General features: G+C 36.3%; 1 protein-coding gene across 1 annotated transcript in view; it reads left to right on the top strand.

The window, feature by feature from the left end:
• The window catches only part of LOC144451078 (dnaJ homolog subfamily C member 13-like), a 64,512-nt gene that overhangs the window by 12,163 nt on the left and 28,483 nt on the right, over positions 1 to 23,866 (top strand). Inside the window, exons 15-38 of the mRNA XM_078141853.1 lie at positions 81 to 180; positions 795 to 902; positions 1,464 to 1,619; positions 2,339 to 2,395; positions 3,031 to 3,228; positions 4,109 to 4,201; positions 5,915 to 6,016; positions 11,119 to 11,189; positions 11,712 to 11,757; positions 12,046 to 12,257; positions 12,938 to 13,097; positions 14,558 to 14,722; positions 15,743 to 15,847; positions 16,098 to 16,300; positions 16,744 to 16,828; positions 17,407 to 17,561; positions 18,660 to 18,705; positions 19,214 to 19,368; positions 19,889 to 20,090; positions 20,581 to 20,696; positions 21,082 to 21,160; positions 21,826 to 21,958; positions 22,772 to 22,956; positions 23,549 to 23,623. Of these exons, the coding sequence (XP_077997979.1) occupies positions 81 to 180; positions 795 to 902; positions 1,464 to 1,619; positions 2,339 to 2,395; positions 3,031 to 3,228; positions 4,109 to 4,201; positions 5,915 to 6,016; positions 11,119 to 11,189; positions 11,712 to 11,757; positions 12,046 to 12,257; positions 12,938 to 13,097; positions 14,558 to 14,722; positions 15,743 to 15,847; positions 16,098 to 16,300; positions 16,744 to 16,828; positions 17,407 to 17,561; positions 18,660 to 18,705; positions 19,214 to 19,368; positions 19,889 to 20,090; positions 20,581 to 20,696; positions 21,082 to 21,160; positions 21,826 to 21,958; positions 22,772 to 22,956; positions 23,549 to 23,623 (3,007 nt within the window). The remainder of the gene's footprint in view (positions 1 to 80; positions 181 to 794; positions 903 to 1,463; positions 1,620 to 2,338; positions 2,396 to 3,030; positions 3,229 to 4,108; positions 4,202 to 5,914; positions 6,017 to 11,118; positions 11,190 to 11,711; positions 11,758 to 12,045; positions 12,258 to 12,937; positions 13,098 to 14,557; positions 14,723 to 15,742; positions 15,848 to 16,097; positions 16,301 to 16,743; positions 16,829 to 17,406; positions 17,562 to 18,659; positions 18,706 to 19,213; positions 19,369 to 19,888; positions 20,091 to 20,580; positions 20,697 to 21,081; positions 21,161 to 21,825; positions 21,959 to 22,771; positions 22,957 to 23,548; positions 23,624 to 23,866) is intronic.

Here is a 23,866-nt window from a genome sequence, read left to right as displayed (position 1 = left end):
TTTTGTAAAGATTTCTACCATGATGAAAACTAGAGAACATTTGTTATGTATTAAAGTCTTAATATTCAATGTCCTTACAGATTTCGAGAAAAAGTTGGTCTGAAAGTTGTGAAAGCATTGAAACGTAATGATGATGGTGTAAATCATGCAGCTCTTGATATGTTATGTGCATTAATGCAGGTATGTCTACTTTTGATAACTCTCACAGTCTTTATTGTATTGTGCTAAAAAAATTTAACACAAGAACTTTTTTTCTTCTCATTCTAGCTCTGTTTTGTTTTGGCACATGAACAACTTTGATTAAAGTGTGCTCATAGATTAATAAACCACATCTTTTGTAAGTTTAGTGTATTGATTTACGCTAAATAAATCTGCCACGTATTTCCTCTCAGTTCACCAGTTTATGTTAGTGCCAAACACCCCCCCCCCAAAAAAAAAAAACAAAAAAAAACAAAAAAAACAGCAACAACAAAAAAACAGAACGAAACAAAAAGCAAAACGGTTTTCAGGTATAATCTAAAATAAATGTAGAGCCAAAAGATACATCCCAATATTGACTTTTGGTGATGGGTATCTATTAAGTGTTGTTGATGTATTCATGCATTCATTACATCATTCATGATGGGGGTGGGGGTGGGGGTGGGGGTAGGAGGAATGATTTTTGGCCATTCAGGGAAGGAGAAGAATAGTGTATAAATCATTTCACAAACTGTTAAGTATTTTAACTAGCAGTTCAGTTTTATACATTCAGTTTTTGTCTTATATTTATTACATTGTTATTTTGTCTTTGCCAGCCTATGCATGACGACTATGAACTAAGACAAGAACAACTCAACAAATCATCCCTCCTTTCATCTAAGAAATTCCTTGAAAATTTACTGGAGTTGTTTACAGTCCATGTGGTAAGTAAAATTTACTGGAGTTGTTGACAGTCCATGTGGTAAGTAAAATTTACTGGAGTTGTTGACAGTCCATGTGGTAAGTAAAATTTACTGGAATTTTCCAAGGACCATATATCAGCATTTTTCTATGCCCATGAGATAACAAAGCTTAGATTTTCCTGGATTTTTTAAAAGTTCAAATGGTTTGTAAAGGAGGAGCAAGCAGACACTGATTGATAATGACGGAATTTTGCATATGTAGCCCTTGTGTTAGAGTGTATAAGTTAGTTTGTACGTTGATAAGTTTTGAGAAAAACAAGTAGAAAGCTTGATGGTCTGAATAAAATTGTACACTTTAGTTTTCTAAACACTCGCTAGCTTGTACCAAATTGGCAACGTCATTTGAGGATTACTAGAAAAGCTCAAGGATGGTAGAACACTTTTGAAACACGGTAGAAACCTGACAAGCATGGTGGCCTAGATGGCAAGGACGGTGTTTGCACTGTGCTATTTCTATAGTGGGGAGAACACCGAGTATATGCTAGTAAGCCAACAAATAATGTTGATTTTTGCTCTAACCAGGGTCGTGGATCCGGAGCATTGGTGATCAGTGCACTGTTGGATTTCCTTACATTTGCATTATGTGCACCGTACAGTGAAACTACAGATGGAAGTCAGTTTGATACCCTACTAGAAATGGCAGCAGAACATGGAAGAATACTCTATAAACTATTCCAGGTAAGTTTCACTATATCACTGTGTTTGATACCATACCTTATCACATGAAGATTTGATTTGATCTAGTATCATTGAAGCCTGCCCTCTAGAGTCCTTACCTTTCTTGTCTCACACCAATTGCATTGATATAATATCATCGAAGCCTGCCCTCTAGAGTCCTTACCTTTCTTGTCTCACCAATTGCATTGATATAATATCATTGAAGCCTGCCCTCTAGAGTCTTTACCTTTCCTGTCTTATACCAATCTGATTGGTATAGTAGTGCCTCGGAAGCACAAATCTTTTGCTAATACTAAGAATACTCCAGTCTATTCTTAGTTCAAATCAAGAAGGAAAATGAGTTGTTTCTGTGCAATTTTGTGAAAATAGAGAACAAATGATCAAGATGTGTATCCATATAGTATTTCAAAATGGCCACCACCACACTCACTGAATCAATACTAAGGCCATGCAAAAAATGATATATCGACAATTTCCTAAAAAAACAACATTGTGAATAACCATATTTCTGTAATTATTTCCAATCACCCAGAAAAAGTTTTGATATGGCAAAGTTAGGGTTGATTTGGTGTGATTTGTTTTTCAAAACAAATTTGCCCTTGACATGCATTCTTCCTTGAGGTAAGATGTAGGTTAACTATTGGTTAGTGTTTTAACAATTCTTACTCGTATTATTATATATTTATTTCTTTTTTGTTACATTTTTTACCCAATTACAGCATCCCTCCATGGCGATAGTGAAGGGTACAGGATTAGTAATGAAAGCTATAATTGAGGTGAGTGGATATCATCACATTGTCAAGTAATCACAGTTGTCATTTTGGTCATACGAGGGCGCCCCACATGAGGAAAAATGGGTGCCAACATTACAACATTACATGGCAGTACGTGAATCGGTTACTCAAATGCGGTTAAACAGTGGTGTGAGTTCCTAAAAATTATTTGATCTGAAAGAAAGCGAGCAGAATTTTTTGACATGTTGAGAATATCATCAACTTCTGTAATGAGACACTGAGATATAATAATAATAAAAATAATAATGTTTGTTCTTATATAGCGATTTTTTCTGTGCTCAAAGCTCTTTACAATTATTACCCCTGGCTCGGATCAGAATGGCACAATGGCCCTTTATACTTCCTCAACTCCCGGGGAGCATACAATCCATTGCAGCCTTTATAAATGCATAGGATTAAAGCATTCACATTGCAACCTCTATCCTACCAGGTCCCCAGTTATACAGCTGGGTGGACTGAGGCACAGTCACGGTTCAAATCTTGCCCAAGGACTTCAGTCACTCAGAAACAAACAGCCGTGATGGGGTTCGAACCTGCATCACCTACTTTTTAACTCTGCTGTATGTTATGCTAGGGGGAGACTGTTTGAAATCATGTTGTATTTTCACCATATATAGGAAGGAGACAATGAAATTGCTGCCAAGATGCAAGATTTAGCCTTAGCAGAAGGAGCATTACCCAGACATCTACACGCTGCTATGTTTACGCAGAGTTCAGACAATAGAATGTTGGCAAACAGACAACTTAGTAGACAACTTGTAGCTCTATGGATAACTGGTCATCCGACTGCAATGAGTCTACTTAGAAGACTAGTGGTAAGTAAGACTTGGTTACTCCTAGTTACTACTGGTTAAGAGTTGTTAGTGGTTTACTGGTAGTTAGCGCTTAATGTTCGATAACTGGTCATCCGACCGCAATGAGTGTACTTAGAAGACTAGTGGTAAGTAAAACTTGGTTACTGTTGGTTACTACTAGTTACTACTTGTTAAGAGTTGTTAGTGGTTTACTGGCAGTTAGCGATTAATGTTTGATAACTGGCCGTCTGGCTGCAATGTGTCTACTTAGAAGATTAGTGGAAAGTAAGACTTCGTTGCTATTGGTTGCTACTGGTTAAGAGTCATTAGTGGTTTACTGGTAGTTAGCACCTTAATACTTGATAACTGTCCATCTGACTGCAATGAGTCTATTTTTAAGATTAGTCACAATAAGAACTAGTAACTATGGGAACTTGGGATTCAAACATTGATGTTTAATGGCCTGTGATTCAATCCCAGGTTTTTTGCGTTAGTGTTATATCAATCATATCATACGCACTGTGAAAAATATGTAGCAGAACTGTCACTTGGAAAAATTATAACAAGGGACTCTTTGGATTAGGCAAGAACTACATGTAACCAATATGTGTGAACAACCACTAATATGTTGATAAACTACCTGGGTCTGATTTACCAAATGCTCCTCCCACATAAACAAACATATTCCGTTGCACATGTGCAAATCTACTTCTGTAGCATAGGCACCTAGCCTGGCTGGACCTTGGGCTTAAAAGTGTAGCATTTGCATTTGTGTTTTGGCTTCTGTGTTGTTGTATCAAACAGAGCCAGTGAACCATATGGGTGGTAGCTCTGCCAGACAATTGTCTCACGGAATCAAATTTTAATCCTTATCCTACAATCTGTTATCTTATGTTTACAGCCAAGTGGGTTGCTAAGCTACTTAGATTCAGATGAAGATGTGCCACTTGAAAGAGATCTACTACATGTCAGAGACAACGTGAAAGTAGCCCAGGTGAGTGTGTGTGTGAGACAATGTGAAGTAGTCTAAGTGAGTGTGTGAGACAATGTGAAGTAGTCTAAGTGAGTGTGTGAGACAAGGTGAAGTAGTCTAAGTGAGTGTGTGAAACAATGTGAAGTAGTCTAGGTGAGTGTGTGAGACAAGGTGAAGTAGTCTAGGTGAGTGTGTGAGACAATGTGAAGTAGTCTAGGTGAGTGTGGGAGACAATGTGAAGTAGTCTAGGTGAGTGTGGGAGACAATGTGAAGTAGTCTAGGTGAGTGTGTGAGACAAGGTGAAGTAGTCTAAGTGAGTGTGTGAGACAATGTGAAGTAGTCTAGGTGAGTGTGTGAGACAATGTGAAGTAGTCTAGGTGAGTGTGTGAGACAATGTGAAGTAGTCTAGGTGAGTGTGTGAGACAATGTGAAGTAGTCTAGGTGAGTGTGTGAGACAATGTGGAGTAGTCTAGGTGAGTGTGAGATACGGTGAAGTAGTCTAGGTGAGTGTGTGAGACAATGTGAAGTAGTCGAGATGAGTGTGTGAGACACGGTGAAGTAGTCTAGATGAGTGTGTGAGACAATGTGAAGTAGTCTAGATGAGTGTGTGAGACAATGTGAAGTAGTCTAGATGAGTGTGTGAGACAATGTGAAGTAGTCTAGATGAGTGTGTGAGACAAGGTGAAGTAGTCTAGGTGAGTGTATGAGATACGGTGAAGTAGTCTAGGTGAGTGTGTGTGTGTGTGAGACAATGTGAAGTAGTCTAGGTGAGTGTGTGAGACAATGTGAAGTAGTCTAGGTGAGTGTGTGAGACAATGTGAAGTAGTCTAGGTGAGTGTGTGAGACAATGTGAAGTAGTCTAGGTGAGTGTGTGAGACAATGTGGAGTAGTCTAGGTGAGTGTGAGATACGGTGAAGTAGTCTAGGTGAGTGTGTGAGACAATGTGAAGTAGTCTAGATGAGTGTGTGAGACACGGTGAAGTAGTCTAGGTGAGTGTATGAGACACGGTGAAGTAGTCTAGGTGAGTGTGTGAGACAATGTGAAGTAGTCTAGATGAGTGTGTGAGACAATGTGAAGTAGTCTAGATGAGTGTGTGAGACAAGGTGAAGTAGTCTAGGTGAGTGTATGAGATACGGTGAAGTAGTCTAGGTGAGTGTGTGTGTGTGTGAGACAATGTGAAGTAGTCTAGGTGAGTGTGTGAGACAATGTGAAGTAGTCTAGGTGAGTGTGTGAGACAAGGTGAAGTAGTCTAGGTGAGTGTGTGTGAGACAGTATAACCTAGGTGAGTGTGTGAGACACTGTGAAAGTAGCCCAGATGAGTTTAGTACTACCAGACTGAAGTGAGTCTATATTTCAAATAGGCGACATGATGGGGTTTTTTTTGTATCACAGACATTGTTTCACTGTACAAAAAGTCATACTTGACCATGTCGCTTTCCACCTGGTGTAAATCTTGAGCAGAGGATGTCTAAATGTGGTGAGTGTATGAGACGAAGTTCCATCTTTGACCTATTTTACCCATGTTGATCACTCCCCTTTAAGCTTTGATCTGTAGACAGTCAAAAGTGGTACTGCGTCTCATACTACCCTCGCGGACAGAGATGGTGGTTAGATGGGTCACAGGTAGGGTAAAGGTTGGGTATAAACTTTCAACAGTCTGAAACGACAGTGATTGCAAGTAGTGTGCTACCCGCTTAACTGTTCACCCAATTATTTTGTGTTTTACATAATTAGGATCAGTCTAATAGAAGCCATGGCAACCCACAGTGGAAACAAGTTGAGAACTTTTTGCTTCACTGGAAAGCCAAACTTATGCAAGAAAAGAAGAAAAATGACGTAAGTTAAATATGAAAGCTATTGTGAAATATGTGATTGTGTTAAAGTATGCTACAATGTTATCATGTATCAGTTGATTGTGTTAAAGTATGCTACAATGTTATAATGTATCAGTTGATTGTGATAAAGTATGCTATAATGTTATTGTGTATCAGTTGATTGTGATAAAGTATGCTACAATGTTATCATGTATCATTTGATTCTGTTAAAGTATGCAACAATGTTATCGTGTATCAGTTGATTGTGTTAAAGTATGCTACAATGTTATTATGTATCAGTTGATTGTGTTAAAGTATGCTACAATGTTATTATGTATCAGTTGATTGTGTTAAAGTATGCAACAATGTTATTATGTATCAGTTGATTGTGTTAAAGTATGCTACAATGTTATCATGTATCATTTGATTGTGTTAAAGTATGCAACAAGGTTATCGTGTATCAGTTGATTGTGTTAAAGTATGCTACAATGTTATTATGTATCAGTTGATTGTGTTAAAGTACATGTATGCTACAATGTTATTATGTATCAGTTGATTGTGTTAAAGTATGCTACAATGTTATAATGTATCAGTTGATTGTGTTAAAGTATGCTACAATGTTATAATGTATCAGTTGATTGTGTTAAAGTATGCTACAATGTTATCATGTATCAGTTGATTGTGTTAAAATATGCTACAATGTTATTATGTATCAGTTGATTGTGTTAAAGTATGCTACAATGTTACCGTGTATCAGTTGATTGTGTTAAAGTATGCTACAATGTTATTATGTGGCATGTATATGTGTTATGATTACAATTGTATTATGGGTTTGTATAATATGCAGTGTTTCTCTGTGGATTTTGTGAGATTTTCCTGATATGGAGTGTATTGAAGTCAATGCCTCAACAGGGTCATTTGAATGAAGATAATCAATGTCCAGACAGGGTCATGGGTCAACAGGGTCATGGGTCAACGGGGTCATGGGTCAACAGGGTCATGGGAATGAGGAGTAGTACTGAATAGGGTAACCAGGAAGCAACAATAGTTGATTTACACGGAGGCCCTGTTAGGATAGTCATTGACCAGACAGAGTCATTTGAACGGTGTGGTCAATGGCTTGACATAGTCCTTGAGATGGGGATGATCAATGGGAAGAGAGGGTCTTTGGGATGGCAGTGGTCAGACATGGGAAGATGGTCTGTCAGATTGCATGTCAATGGGAGGATAGAGTCTAAGGTGGTACAGTCAATGGCAAGACTGTATCTTTGGGGTGAGAGTTTGTAAATGGTCAGATAGAATCTTTGAGATTGGATAGGGGATTGGACAGTGTCGTTTGTCATTGGCCAGATTTAGTCCTATATCTTGTCTTTATAATATACTTCCTTTCTTTATATGCTAATTTTCGGCTATAAGTGCTGCTTCTCATAGACCACAGTCTAGTCAACGAGCAAAACATCCTGTGTACTTAGGCAAATTAGGCAAAGTCAGCATGCAAATTAGCATGCATAGTTAGCATGCAAATTATCTGTAGAAGGGCGCCCTGACAAAAACACATGGTTAAGGAGTTTTCTGTCCTGATATTTAGTGTTAAGAAAGAAGTTAGTATATATTTTATATCACCAATACTTCGAATAATGTTCTTTGATACACAACAAAGTTACTTTTTTAATGTCTATGTTTTGGCAGCGTAACCATCACCTTGCTTAGGTCAAACCGACAATGATTACTGTTCACCACTAGAGGGCAGTGTAGTAAACAAATTGTGCTATGACAGTTCCTCCCCGTTTGTCTCTGTTCATCACTTGGGGGATTTCATTAGCAATCTCGTGGTGAACAGTAAATTATCAGTTTGTCAAGAGGAAGGCAACAGTTATGTTGCAGGAATTTAGACATGAAAAAAAAGTAACTTGGTTATGTATCAAAGAAATTCTACATATTTAAAGTTCAAGTGTATGAACCTCTTTACTGAGATCACCAGTACTGTAAATAACAACAAATCTCCAACTCTATCTAAATGTACTAGTAATGCATGAATCACTCATTCATTTCACTCTAATACTGATATTTTCTGGTTTGACTTTTACTTCTACTCTATATTCTCCATGCTTGGTTGCAGTTATCACCATCAGTAAGTAATGCTTGCTATATATGTCACTAGCTACTTTGACCGCAGAAGAGAGTAAACTGTGCAGGAGCGAAAATCAGAACGTATACAATTGATGCTTGTGTCTGTCTCTTGTAGAGTGAATTTATATACATTGTAATACAATTGTTGTATGTGTCTGCATGGTATAGTCCACATGTAGTTTACAATTGTGATATGATGCATGTAAACCTGGAAATTTTCGCTGAAGAGATATTTTCACTTTTTTCGCTAGAAACAAAATTCCAGAAATCAGTAGTGACTAAAATGCCTTCTTGTACATAAACAGAATATACCAGTCTGGTAGTAAATAGTAAAAATCAGACTTTCAGAACTAGCTGTAGACTCGGACACAAATTTCTAGTGGTGAAAATTTCGAGGTTTACTGTATGAGAGAGATATGCACTGTCTTTCATGGTAATAGTTTCAGTCCTCGGTCTGTATACATAATTAGTCTGTTTTCTCTAACGACTGTGATATACATGTCATCTCAATCCTGAGACGCTTCAAAATGACTGTAACACTACGTTCCTAAAGGTCTTCAGTAGACAGATCGAAATGTCACATGTTGTTTCAAATTTTGTTCCAAAATGACAATATTTTGCCATGTACATGATTCTGGGTAACATGAACACTGTATTTTCCATAGTAGTAAATCTTCAATACATAATTTCTTTTTACATGTGATTTAATTATTGAAAAGTTTAGAGCACAATTATTGACAGCAGAAGGATATTAAAGTTAGTTTACTATAATTGTATACAGTGCATAATCTAAGATCAGTGAATATTTCCTAATGTATCGTAATATGACAGAACCTCATGACACATGCACATGCAAGTGTGTTATACTTGGGATATTTGCATGAGTGCTTGCAGTGTTCTCATGAGTGTAGCGAGTAAACACCGTAAACACAAGTGTAAATACTTACACATGGACTTGTGCATCGTGATATTCTGTTGTGCTTCTATATCAGATCGAAATTAAAAATCATACTTTCTGATCATGCTATTTTGGGTGTACATTGAACGATTGCATACTCATTTGCATATAATTTGCATATAGATACAGAATCGTGTTTTCAGTATTGAAACTGCAGTGCAAATACCAACTGATATACATGGTTGCGCACATGTGTAAGTTATCACTGTAATAATGACATCATTACTAAATTTGCATATTGGAACAATACTCATGTTTAGCATACATATGAATTGTCCTCAGACTTTGCACTTAGTTATACATTGTATCATTGTTCACTCGGCTTATGTTACCCATTGAATCATTTTCTTAACACATCATTCTCTCATTTTTCTCTCCTTCTTTCTTACTTTCATGCTGGCTAACACAGAATTCTCCGGTGAGTCTCCCAGGCTATATATAAAAAGTCATTATTACGTAGTTGTTTGGGTCTCTTTGCTGTGGACCAAAACAATGAATATATCTAATCGTTGTCTTTGACTGCAATCACAGAAAATAAAATTATAACTTCTTGAGGCACGTGTGGCATCAGTCTAAATAAATATCACAAGTTATTAATATCTTTGGCATCTGTCCAAGTTAACAACACCAGTTATTAATATCTTTGGCATCTGTCCAAGTTAACAACACAAGTTATTAATATCTTTGGCATCTGTCCAAGTTAACAACACCAGTTATTAATATCTTTGGCATCTGTCCAAGTTAACAACACCAGTTATTAATATCTTTGGCATCTGTCCAAGTTAACAACACAAGTTATTAATATCTTTGGCATCTGTCCAAGTTAACAACACAAGTTATTAATATCTTTGGCATCTGTCCAAGTTAACAACACAAGTTATTAATATCTTTGGCATCTGTCCAAGTTAACAACACAAGTTATTACTATCTTTGGCATCTGTCCAAGTTAAATTGTGTTAATATCTTTGGCATCTATCCAAGTAAACAATACAAGTTATTCATATCTTTGGCAACTGTCCAAGTAAACAACACAGGTTATTAATTTCATTGGCTTCAGTCCAAATTAACGATACAATATGTTATTTTCTTTGGCATCTATCCAAGTATAAAACAATACAAGTTGTTAATTTCTTTGGCATCACTGTGTAGACTATATTTCTAATAGAATAGTATTGTGGCTGTGAGTGCTGGTATATTCACCAACACTGTCATAATATCAGCATAGAAAGTGGCCGTACTAACAATACATCATAATTATATAATTTTGTCACTCTGTGTGTATCTAGTTTCATGCTTTACATAACTTGTGCTTTCTGTCTTGTATTGTCTCGTCTTTTGAAGCGACAGCTAGTAATAGTATCCATACAAGAATATAAGCAGTAAAAATACAAAAACAGTTAAATTTTAAATACTAGTACTGTATATAGAAGGACCTCTTTCATGTCTGATAAGTTTGAAATTATCAAGTATATATGGGTCTTAAAGGCTCATGATTCAATCCCAGGTTCTTATGTAAATGTCATCTTATCACCATTGCCATAAGCATTAGTTAAGATGATTCTTTTGTTTAGGACCAACTTTTTATATAGTGTTGCAAGACAACTGTTGAACCAATCTGTTTATCTGGTATCTGATATTTGTATTAGGAGGGTATCTGGTTTCAGTATTATAAAAGTATCTGATTTCTGTATTATGAAGGTATGTGGTATCTGTATGAGGAGGTATCTGAGTTCTGTGCGAGGAGGGTATCTGAATTCTGTATTAGGAAGGTATTTGATTTCTGTATGGCGAGGGTATCTGAATTCTGTATAAGGAGGGTATCTGAATTCAGTATTAGGAACTTGGTATTTGAATTCTATATGAGGAGGGTATCTGAATTCAGTATTGGGAAGGTATCAGCTATCTCTGTGGAGAGTATCTGAATTCAGCGTTATGAAGGTATCTGATTTCTGTATTAGGAAGGTATCTGATTTCTGTTTTATAAAGGTATCTGAAGTCATTTACAATTTGTTTTTATGTGTGTATGTCTTCCTCAGAAACCTATAGTACTTAGAAAACGGAGGCAAAGGATAAAAAGTGAAGCCAACTGGATATTATTCTATTACAAGTAAGTATAAATGAATTTATAAATAATTTCTTTCATATTTGTGTAAAAAGTGAAAAGTTAAACGCAGACACATACATATATCGAATAAGCTGTTAAAAGGAGATACCACCGTAGTAAATAAAATTTCATTACTTTTGGTTCTTGAAGGTAATAAATATGATTTTACATCATATACAATATATGCCACTGCCATGAAACACCAAGTTGAAACTTATTCGTCATTCATTGTTCAGTGGACATCTTCGCTATGGACACTCATCTTATTGGAGACAGCATAACTTAATATTAATATCATAAATCCTAAGTGCTTATTACCATCTTAAAAAAACAATCAATTAGATAACCACAGTATTCAGATATTAATGTAAATAGCTCATCATTTATCTCAGACCAGAGTGTTCAACCCTAAAATAGGAAATGATGTGAATTGAGTAGTTTTATCTGTACTTTTCTAAACTCTACAGAAAGGAAAATAAATTTAAATCTACTTATATTTTTATTATTGCTTTGTGTGTTTTACAGATTCAGCATCGACCATGCCAAAGCTAACCTTATATGGAATCACAAGGTAAGACATGATTGACTAAATACTAACATGTAAAAACTAAGACTGATGTAAGATTTACCAAGGGTACACATTATGATAGGTGGTATTTGCGATAGGTGTAAGTTGTTCAGAGACAGTGTGCCCTCTATGGCAGAAAAAATGGCTCAAAGAAAATGTGTCTGAAAATTATTCAGAGAGTGTGCCATCTTAGTCAATAGGAAGACAATTTATTTATCACTGGTCAAAGTGATGAAAACTGTATTTAATTGTGGTTCACCATCGAATAATAATTAAATGACATTTTTTTAGACACGCGAGGAATTACGTGATGCTCTGGAGGCTGAAATGAGGGCATTCAATATAGACAAAGACCTGAGTGGAAACCACGTCATTGCATGGAATCATGCAGAATTTGAAGTCCGCTATGAGTGCCTTGCTGAAGAAATCAAAATTGGTGATTATTATTTACGACTTTTGTTGGAAGAGGATGAAAACGAAGAAACAAGTGCAATAAAGAGATCGTAAGTATTTATTTATTTATTTATTTACAAATTGTAAAGTTATTGAGTTATATAGAATTATGATAGTCAAATATTTAGAGTGGCCAGGTTGTGGGTTTGAGTCATGTCGCATCTCTTTGTTTTCGAATGTCTAAAGTCCTTAGGCAGGATTTGAACCACGATTGTGCCTCAGTCAACCCAGCTGTATAATTGGGGACCTGGTAGGATAGAGGTTGCAATGTGAATGCTTTAATCCAATGCACTTATAGAGGCTGCAGTGAATTTTGTATTCTCAAGGAGTTGAAGGGGTATAATAGGTTGTGTCACTTTAGGTCTGTACCAGGGGTAATAATCGTAAAATGCTTTGAGTTCAGTATTGGAAATAAAAACTAACAGAGACCATTGTACACTTCAATACAGTAAGATGTCTATTGGCAGATTGCAGATACTATGATATAGATTTCCTGAATTCTGATTGGTTGGTTTAGTTTGGCAGAGTGCCAAAAGATATGCAAAATAGATTTCCTAACTCAGATAGGTGAAGGTGTTTGATTGGTTGTAATGCAAGTCTGGTCCATGGAAAGATATTACTATATATATAAAGTATACTAAAATTCGAGAATGAAAAAAAGATAATGTTTGGTTCGATCTTGGAAGTAAAACTTGACTATCATAACTAATGTTGTATGCTGTTGTTCCAGGTATGAATTCTACAATGATTTATATCACCGATTCCTACTGACAAGCAAGGTTCATATGAAATGTATGTGTTTACAAGCCATGACAATTGTGTATGGAAGATGTTATGAAGAAATTGGTGCCTTCAATGATACAAAATATATAGTTGGAATGTTGGAAAGGGTGAGTGTTATAATGTTCCACATTGTCAATAATACAAAGTATATAGTTGGAATGTTTGAAAGGGTGAGTGTTATAGTGTTCCACATTGTTCATAATACAAAGTATATAGTTGGAATGTTTGAAAGGGTGAGTGTTATAGTGTTCCACGTTCATAATACAAAGTGTATAGTTGGAATGCTGGAAACAGTGAGTACTATAGTGTTCCATATTGTCCATAATACAAAATATATAGTTGGAATGTTGGAAAGGGTGAGTGTTATAGTGTTCCATATTGTCCATAATACAAAATATATAGTTGGAATGTTGGAAAGAGTGAGTGTTATAGTGTTCCATGTTGTTCATAATACAAAGTATATAGTTGGAATGCTGGAAAGGGTGAGTGTTATAATGTTCCACATTGTTCGTAATACAAAGTATATAGTTGGAATGTTGGAAAGGGTGAGTGTTGTAGTGTTCCATGTTCATAATACAAAGTATATAGTTGGAATGCTGGAAAGGGTGAGTGTTATAGTGTTCCACATTGTTCATAATACAAAGTATATAGTTGGAATGCTGGAAAGGGTGAGTGTTATAGTGTTCCATGTTGTTTATAATACAAAGTATATAGTTGGAATGTTATTGTTACATAGTGTAGTAACTCCTAGCTAATAGTGTAGTAACTCCTAGCTAATAGTGTAGTAACTCCTAGCTAATAGTGTAGTAACTCCTAGCTAATAGTGTGGTAACTCCTAGCTAATAGTGTAGTAACTCCTAGCTAATAGTGTGGTAACTCCTAGCTAATAGTGTAGTAACTCTAGCTAATAGTGTAGTAATTCCTAGCTAATAGTGTAGTAACTCCTAGCTAATAGTGTAGTAACTCATAGCTAATAGTGTAGTAACTCCTAACTAATAGTGTAGTGACTCCTAGCTAATAGTGTAGTAACTCCTAGCTAATAGTGTAGTAACTCCTAGCTAATAGTGTAGTAACTCATAGCTAATAGTGTAGTAACTCTAACTAATAGTGTAGTAATTCCTAGCTAATAGTGTAGTAACTCCTAGCTAATAGTGTAGTAACTCATAGCTAATAGTGTAGTAACTCCTAGCTAATAGTGTAGTAACTCCTAGCTAATAGTGTAGTGACTCCTAGCTAATAGTGTAGTAACTCCTAGCTAATAGTGTAGTAACTCATAGCTAATAGTGTAGTAACTCCTAACTAATAGTGTAGTAACTCCTAGCTAATAGTGTAGTAACTCCTAGCTAATAGTGTAGTAACTCCTAGCTAATAGTGTAGTAACTCCAAGCTAATAGTGTAGTAACTCCTAGCTAATAGTGTAGTAACTCCTAGCTAATAGTGCGTTAACTCCTAGCTAGTAGTGTAGTAACTCCTAGCTAATAGTGTAGTAACTCCTATCTAATAGTGTAGTAACTCCAAGCTAATAGTGTAGTAACTCCTAACTAATTTGGCTCATTTTGAATTCCAGTGTACAGACAAACTAGAAAGGGATCGACTGATTCAGTTTCTCAACAAACTCATAATGAACAGAAGGAATGTGAAAGAATTGATGGATGCCAATGGAATCAAGATTCTAGTAGATTTATTGACGCTGGCACATCTACATACAAGTCGTGCCACTGTACCACTACAGGTAAGGTCAAAGGTCACTGTACCACTACAGGTAAGGTCAAAGGTCACGGTGTGAATACCAGATTTTCACCAAAAGTATTATTTTACTATTGGATAGGAGCTCTTTACCAAAAACATAGATTTTATGATGATAGATGTCAGAAAATATCTTCATTATGATTATATAGTCTTCAAAAGATATTGTTAAATTAATCTGAATAACATCAAGCTCGGATAATATATTGTTGACTTTAATTTGAACTTGTTCCACAATATATTTACTGAAAGTTGGTAAATGCCAATAATTAGACTTTGTGCATGTTAATTAGATGTCCATCTCTCCATATATGTATGAGTGAAACCCTGCATAGCATTATGGGAACTAATTTTAGGGTTATGGACCCCAAAATCAATTTGATTAGATTTATTGTACCGTATGATGGGTACATCTACACAAATATGTTTACCTATAGGTGATTCAGTACTATGAGTGTACAACAGTGTGCCCTCTAAGCCAATTTGATGCGCCACTGATGCACACAATTTCTAGTGATGTACCGAAATTTCTTGTTCCCTTATTTCTTACTATGTGGTGACTCACAAGAAATGCCAGTTTTTCTCATTTTGACTCGCAGCAATACAATTTGGCTATCATTAGAAGCCACACTGGTGTACAACAGTATGAGTAAGTTGTCATTTCTGTCAAAACAGCTTTCGATAACTTTCCAATTGCAGCTAGTGCAGGTTTTAATGTGTCTATCTATCTATCTATCTATCTATCTATCTATCTATCTATCTATCTATCTATCTATCTATCTATCTATCTATCTATCTATCTATCTATCTGTCTGTCTGTCTGTCTATATATCTATCTATCTATCTATCTATCTATCTATCTCTATCCATCCATCTATCTATCTGTCTATCTATCTATCCATCTATCTATCTATTTATCTGTCTGTCTGTCTATCTATCTATCTATCTATCTATCTATCTATCTATCTATCTATCTATCTATCTATCTATCTATTTATATAATCAGACCAATGTAATAGAAGCATCTCCTGACATGGAAAGAGACACAGAGAAAGAATGGTACTTTGGTAATGTGGAGAAGGAAAGACTTGGACCATACAGTTTCAAAGAGGTAATTAAAAAACTTCAACTGAGTAAAACTACCAGGTAAAATAGGACTGAAACTTAGATGTGACTGTTAGTAGATACTGAAGTATCAAGACACGTATATGTCATTCAAGATATGATAACAACGTGCAGTTAGATTTAAAGAAATTCTGATTTTGAGCTTGGTCTGAAATTTGATGAGGATGTTATTGTAATTTTATTATAGTCAGTTGTACTACAGTGCCATTGGCGCTATTTTTGTTTTCTTATTATAGATGAAGGAATTATGGAAGGAAGGTACCTTGGTCCCAAAGACCAGGTGTTGGGCACAGGGAATGGATGGATGGCGTCCTCTGCATACAATACCGCAACTGAAATGGTGTCTATTGGCATCTGGACAAGCTGTGATGAATGAAAGTGAATTAGCAACTCTAATATTAAACATGCTGAATAGGATATGTGATTATTATCCAAGTCGGTGAGTACAGTATGACATATGCACCAGAGATTACTTGCACCGATGTGTGCGCATACTAGTGGTATTTGCACTGCAGTACAGTACCAAAAACATTATTGTGTATGTGCATGATAGTGAAGACACTTTATCCATTGTATGCGTCAACATGTGATCACACAGTACCGTTTTTACCGAAATTTGCTGTTTCTGATAAACATGTGTTACATAATAACAGAACCCTATGACGCTTGAGTGCCAGTTTGGATAGGCAGGTATTTGTACTCATGCTTGCAGTGTTTTGTGCTGCACTTTCACTCACTATGCTCATGAAGGTATGGTCGCAGAGAACAACATTACATACACATGCAAATACCCTGAGTGTGCCACACTTGCATTCACGTATCATGGAGTTTTGTTATAGTATCTGACAGAGTTGATATGGTTATCTATTGTTACTCATACAGAGACAGTGAAGGGGCAATTGTTAGACCACTACCAAGACCAAAACGAATCTTATCAGAAGCAACATGTCTACCACATATTGTACAGGTATGTAGATATTGTCTCCATGGCTACCACATATTGTACAGGTATGTAGATATTGTCTCCATGGCTACCACATATATAAGTATGTAGGTATGGCTACCACATGTATAAGTGTGTAGATATTGTCTCCATGGCTACCACATGTATAAGTATGTATATATTGTCTCCATGGCTACCACATGTACAGCAAGTTTGTTGATGGGATCTCCTTGACTACCACATCTACAGGTTTTTAGTGTCCATAAAACCCATAAGTATAGATGTGTATTATGAACAAGTGTGTAAATAGTATTGTCGCCATGACTACCACACAGTTGTCCTATGACCTCAGAGATTTGAACTGGTATATAATGTAAAACCACCTTTATACCACAAAGTGTTCCTATAGCCACCATACATAGTTTACATTTTTCAATACTGCAGGTAGGGCTACCAAATATCTCTTGTATACAGAATATACAGGTTTGTAGATACTGTTGCCACTTCTACAACATGACTACAAAACATTGTAATAGCGTATCATTGTAACACCTTTACTCACATCTCAGTTTACCAGTATTCTTGATTTTTGTGTCCCGCAGTTGTTGTTGACCTTTGACCCAGTGCTAGTAGAGAAAGTGGCCATATTGTTGCAGCATATCATGGTAGACAACCCACAGTTACAAAGACTGTATTTGAGCGGAGTCTTCTTCTTTATCCTAATGTACACGGGATCTAACGTACTGCCAATTGGAAAGTAAGTCATATAGTTTAATAACTATCGCTGGGTTTCTATAGTATTTTCGTGATTTCTGGATTTAAAGAGAGCTCAAAGCACGATCTGTATTTCTACAGGAAGTTCGTCTGAGTTCCTGTGGCATTCTGGTAGTACATGTAGTTGGTGTAATCGTTCTATTTGAGATTCTGTTGTAAAGGTAGCTCTATATCAGTTTCTATGGGAATGGTAGTTCTATATCAGATTCTATAGTAAGAGTAGTTCTATTTCAGATTCTATAGTAAAGGTAGTTCTATATCAGATTCTATAGTAAAGGTAGTTCTATTTCAGATTCTATAGTAAAGTAGTTCTATTTCAGATTCTATAGTAAAGGTAGTTCTATTTCAGATTCTATAGTAAAGGTAGTTCTATTTCAGATTCTATAGTAAAGGTAGTTCTATATCAGATTCTATAGTAAAGGTAGTTCTATTCCAGATTCTATAGTAAAGGTAGTTCTATTTCAGATTCTATAGTAAGGGAAGTTCTATTTCAGATTCTATAGTAAGGGTAGGACTCTTTCAGATTCTATAGTAAAGGTAGTTCTATTTCAGATTCTATAGTGATGGCAGTTCTATATCAGATTCTATAGTAAAGGTAAATGTAGGTCTATTTCAGATTCTATAGTGATGGCATTTCTATATCAGATTCTATAGTAAAGGTAAATGTAGGTCTATTTCAGATTCTATAGTGATGGCAGTTCTATATCAGATTCTATAGTAAAGGTAAATGTAGGTCTATTTCAGATGCTATAGTACAGGTACTTCTATTTCAGATTCTATAGTACAGGTAGTTCTATTTATAGTACAGGTAGTTCTATTTCAGTTTCTATAGTAAAGGTAGTTCTATTTTATTTTCTGTAGTAAAGGCAAATATAATAGTAACATACAGTTAAAGTTTGTCATTTAACGATATGCATACTAAAAGGAATACAGTAACACAATACAAATAAAATCCGTCAACCAAACCTTCATTTCTGACAAATGTGAGGGCTTATGATGTACTGAAATTGACAGGTCCTAAGGTAATTTAGAAAAGGATAGAAACCAACGGTGAAATATCTTTTTTTGTTTGAATTTGTAGGTTTCTGCAGTATTCACATATAAAACAAGCATTCCGTGCTGATGAGGTAAGAACAATAGGACATTCCAGACTGCAAACAGGAAATTGAGACTACAGCGCCCTCGCTCAAATTGAGGGTATCATCACCCCATAGTACTGTTTTGTACCTTGGTATTCTGTTGAATTGGATAAATAACACTTTGCACAGCATATTGGAACAGCAGAAACTTGTATCGCTTTCATGGATGGAGAAGAACAGTTTTATGGTCACTTTATGTGTACATGAAATGTTAGGGGAACTTCTGATTTGTTTGTGAACGTGAACTATTATGTAAAGAGGCCATACAGCTGATCTTATCAAATAATGAAATGTAATATAAGTCTCTATACTTCCAATTTGTTGTGCCAAGTGTTATTGATCCAATTCAGTTGTTTACTTTCCCTTGTTTGTAATCGGTTCCGTTCGTCCGCAGTCTGATGTCAATAGTTGCACATCTTCTAAGAAGACCTGTGATAATTTGTTTTACACGCAACTCTGTCTGTGTAATCACTTTTGACTATTTATTACTTTTCAGCTCAAGAGTTCAGATATAATGCAGAGAAGTGTCTTGGGTCCAATACTTCCTGAAGCCATGGTTCATTATCTTGAGAATCATGGTGCTGAGAAATTTGCTGAGATTTATCTCGGAGAATTTGATACTCCTGAAGCTATCTGGAGTAATGAAATGAGGTAAGTGAAATGATGTAGTAAGGATTCACTATCATTGTGTGTGTGTGTGTGTGTGTGTGTGTGTGTGTGTGTGTCTGTGTCTCTGTGTGTGTGTGTGTGTGTTTGTTTGTGTGTGTCTGTGTCTCTGTGTGTAAGACAATAAAAGGCATAAAAGTAACAATTTAGCACTGTTATCTCATAATAATATTTATTTTTTAAGAGAATGCTTTCCATTTTAAAAACTCATCTCAGAGTACTGTAATAATAAAATCAAAAACCGAGTGTTAAGACTCGACTTAAAAACATTAAAAACTTTCTGGCAAAATGAAGTGCGCAGAAAAGATCTGTCACCATAGAAACAGTGTTGCTAATAGGCTGCTGTAAACTAAGTACACCCTTGGCAGTCACGCGCATCAAGCAATACATCTTAGAATCAGACTCCTGTAAACTAAGTACACCTTTGCTTGGCAGTCAAGCACATCATGCAATACATCTTGGAATCTGAAAATGAATGATTGACAAAGTTGATTTATTCTTGCAGGCGGATGATGATTGAGAAGATAGCGTCCCATATAGCAGATTTTAGTCCAAGGCTTCAAAGTAACACCAGAGCTCTCTACCAATACTGTCCAATCCCAGCTATACAATACCCACAACTTGAACAAGAACTATTCTGTAATATCTATTATCTACGACATCTGTGTGATGTTCAGAAGTTCCCTGACTGGCCAATCAGAAACCCTGTAAGTATTTCGACAGTTCCTGACCAACCAATCAGGAACCCTGTAAGTATATCCTCCTCTCCTGACTAGCCAATCAGAAACCCTGTAGTATTTTGACAGCTCCTGACTGACCAATCAGAAACTCTGTAAGTATATCCTCCTCCCCTGACTAGGCAATCAGAAACCCTGTAGTATTTTGACAGCTTTTGACTGACCAATCAGAAACGCCATAAGTATATCCTCCTCCCCAGACTAGCCAATCAGAAATCCTGTACCATATGGAAATCTATATGCACATTCCCTTTCAAGAAATTCTGCACCTGTACATGTTTCTTGCTTGGCTAAAAACTGTTGGTATCTGTTAGATGAAATTCTACAAAAACATAAATTATTGAAAACCATGTCATTGTCTGGAAATCTGTCAGTATTTTGTTGAGAATTACATCTGACATTTAGGGAAATAATTAACCAGTAAATCTACACCTAAAATGATTTTTTTGTCAATTATTAGGTAAGACTGTTGAAGGACATTCTTGAAGAATGGAAGAAAGAAGTAGAGAAGAAACCATCAGCTATGTCTATGGATGAAGCCTATGACACACTAAACCTTCCAAAGAAAGATGGCGGGTAAAGGATGCCATATTGATTTTCTTTATTAAGCTAGATGATTAAAATTTGACTTTACCAAATTATGAATCTGAAACTAGTTTTAAAGAGGGCAGGTAAAGGATGCCATATTGATTCTCTGTGCCATGCTAGGTGGTTGATATTTAACATAATACAGCACTGTTAGCATGGTAGTAAGTGAAATTTTTCTGAGGGCAGGTAAAGGATGCCATATTGATTCTCTCTGCCATGCTAGGTGGTTGATATTTAACATAATACAGCACTGTTAGCATGGTAGTAAGTGAAATTTTTCTGATGTAGCTGACAACAGACCACCAAAATTATTGCATAACAAACAGGAACAATAAGTTCTAAAGATATTTCAACACTTTTTTTTTCTCATCAGGTACATTGAATCTCATATCAGAAAAGCCTACTTTAGACTAGCTCAGAAATACCATCCTGACAAAAATCCAGATGGCAGGGTAAGAATATGTAACAAGTAAAATCCAAATGGCAGGGTGAATACATGTATAGTGTGGGGTCTGGCAAGTTTATGAATAGAATGATATAAACCATGTGATAGATGGAAGGATACTGAACTTGTAGAATTAATTTGCAGAAATGTGGACTTTAACTTTTTGAGAGAATGTAAGGTGTGCAAATGTGAATGCCAACTTTTTCAGAGGTGTGCAAATTGTGAATGCCAACTTTTTCAGCAGTGTGCAAATGTAAATGCCAACGTTTTCAGTGAATATAGAGGTTTTTCATAAGTGAATGCCAACTCATTCAGAGAGAGTATGGAGGTGTGCAAAAGTGAATGCCAACTTTTTCAGTGAATATAGAGGTTTTTCAAAAGTGAATGGCAACTCATTCAGAGAGAGTATGGAGGTGTGCAAAAGTGAATGCCAACTTTTTCAGAGGTGTGCGAATGTGAATGCCAACTTTTTCAGAGATGTGTGAATGTGAATTCTGACTTTTCGAGAGGTGTGCAAATGTGAATGCCAACTTTTTCAGTGAATATAGAGGTTTTTCAAAAGTGAATGGCAACTCATTCAGAGAGAGTATGGAGGTTTGAAAAAGTGAATGCCAACTTTTTCAGAGAGTATGGAGAACTGAAGCTCTTTTTTTATATTGTCCTTATTTACAGGACATGTTTGAGAAAGTCAACAAAGCGTATGAATTCTTGTGTAGTAAACACAAAGTGACAAATGGACCAGATCCAGATAACATCGTTCTTATATTGAAAGCACAGAGTATACTATACAACAGACACAGCAATGGTAATGTAACTGAACCCCCCCCCCCCCATAATATATGAGTGTAAGTGTGATGTATTCTGGGTATTTGTATGAGTGTTTGTAGTGTTCTCTGTGGCCGTACTTTCATGAACATAGTATGTTTTAATAATGTTTAGCTGAACACAGTGCAAGTACCACTCATGTAGATTGGTTTTTTTTATGTAAGGTATATATGTTTATCCAAAATGATAAATTTTGTAGAATTTACGTTTGCCAATACATATATATTGCAACTATACAAATATACAGGATATCCCATGCTTATCAAAACGATATCCCATGCTTATCAAAACGATATCCCACGCTTATCAAAACGATATCCCACGCTTATCAAAACGATATCCCATGCTTATCAAAACGATATCCCACGCTTATCAAAACGATATCCCATGCTTATCAAAACGATATCCCATGCTTATCAAAACGATATCCCATGCTTATCAAAACGATATCCCACGCTTATCAAAACGATATCCCACGCTTATCAAAACGATATCCCACACTTATCAAAACGATATCCCATGCTTATCAAAACGATATCCCATGCTTATCAAAATGATATCCCATGCTTATCAAAATGATATTCCATGCTTATCAAAACGATATCCCACGCTTATCAAAACGATATCCCATGCTTATCAAAACGATATCCCACGCTTATCAAAACGATATCCCATCCTTATCAAAGCGATATCCCACGCTTATCAAAACGATATCCCATGCTTATCAAAACGATATCCCATGCTTATCAAAACGATATCCCATGCTTATCAAAACTTTCTGATATTTCTACAGAACTGCAGCCATACAAATATGCAGGATATCCCATGCTTATCAAAACAATCCAAATGGAAACAAGCGATCAGATGTTGTTTTCCAAAACAGCACCACTACTGGCTGCTGCAACAGAGTTAGCCTACCACACCATCAACTGTTCAGCTTTGAATGCTGAGGAATTACGGCGAGAAAGGGGAATAGAGGTGAGAAGGGGAGGGGGGATAGGGGTGAGGAGGAGCTTGGGAATGATGAGGTAATAGAGGTAGGGGGTAATGGAGGCCAGGGGAAAGGCCAGTAATGGAGTGGAAGAGGGAATAGCATTGAGGGGGAGCTGGGAAGAGATAAGGACTGCAGGTGATGGAAGACGGGTAGAGGTAAAAGGAGAGAGGGTGATATAGGTAAGAAGGGCACAACATTGATGAGAAGCTGGGAAGAGATGGGGGCTAGAAGTAAGAAAGAGGGGTAATAGACATCAAAGTAGAGGGGGTGATAGAAGGATGGAACAGCATATATTAGGAGCTGGGAAGAGATAGGGGCTAGAGGTACGGAAGAAGGGTACATTAGAAGTCAGGGGAGAGGGGTTACTAGAGATGAGGAGAGAAGTAAAATAGATGGGGTGGGGGTACAGAGGTCAGGAGGAAGCAACATTGATTATGAGCTGGGGAGAGATAGAATATACCGGTAGATATTGTGGCATGGAGTGATTTTTTGTCGACTTTATCGCACACCTTTCCATAGTGTTGTACAGAGTCTAGTAATTCATGACATTGATTTTGATTATTACATTCTTTACAGAGTTTACTAGATGCCTTTTCTCGATGTTCTACCATGTTGAATTCTTCATCATCTCCTGACAATATGCCAGTACAGGTACGTACAAGTTACTATACCTGAATTCTGCTGTAAAATAACTTGATATATTAAATCTTGTATTCTTCTCATGATATCAGACTTGAACTTTTTATGTGCACATCTAGGAACTCTGTCAGTATGGCTGAATAGTTAGCTTGTACACTTCTTACTCCAAGCAGTCTGGGTTACAACCAGCTGTCATTAGCTAGGTTCCAGTTAAATTAGCAAGGTCTGTATTTAAGAAGGGCAATGCTTAATGTG

Source organism: Glandiceps talaboti, chromosome 20, assembly GCF_964340395.1.
Source record: "Glandiceps talaboti chromosome 20, keGlaTala1.1, whole genome shotgun sequence".
Taxonomy (NCBI): domain Eukaryota; kingdom Metazoa; phylum Hemichordata; class Enteropneusta; family Spengelidae; genus Glandiceps; species Glandiceps talaboti.
This window is presented reverse-complemented; position numbering and strand designations above follow the sequence as displayed.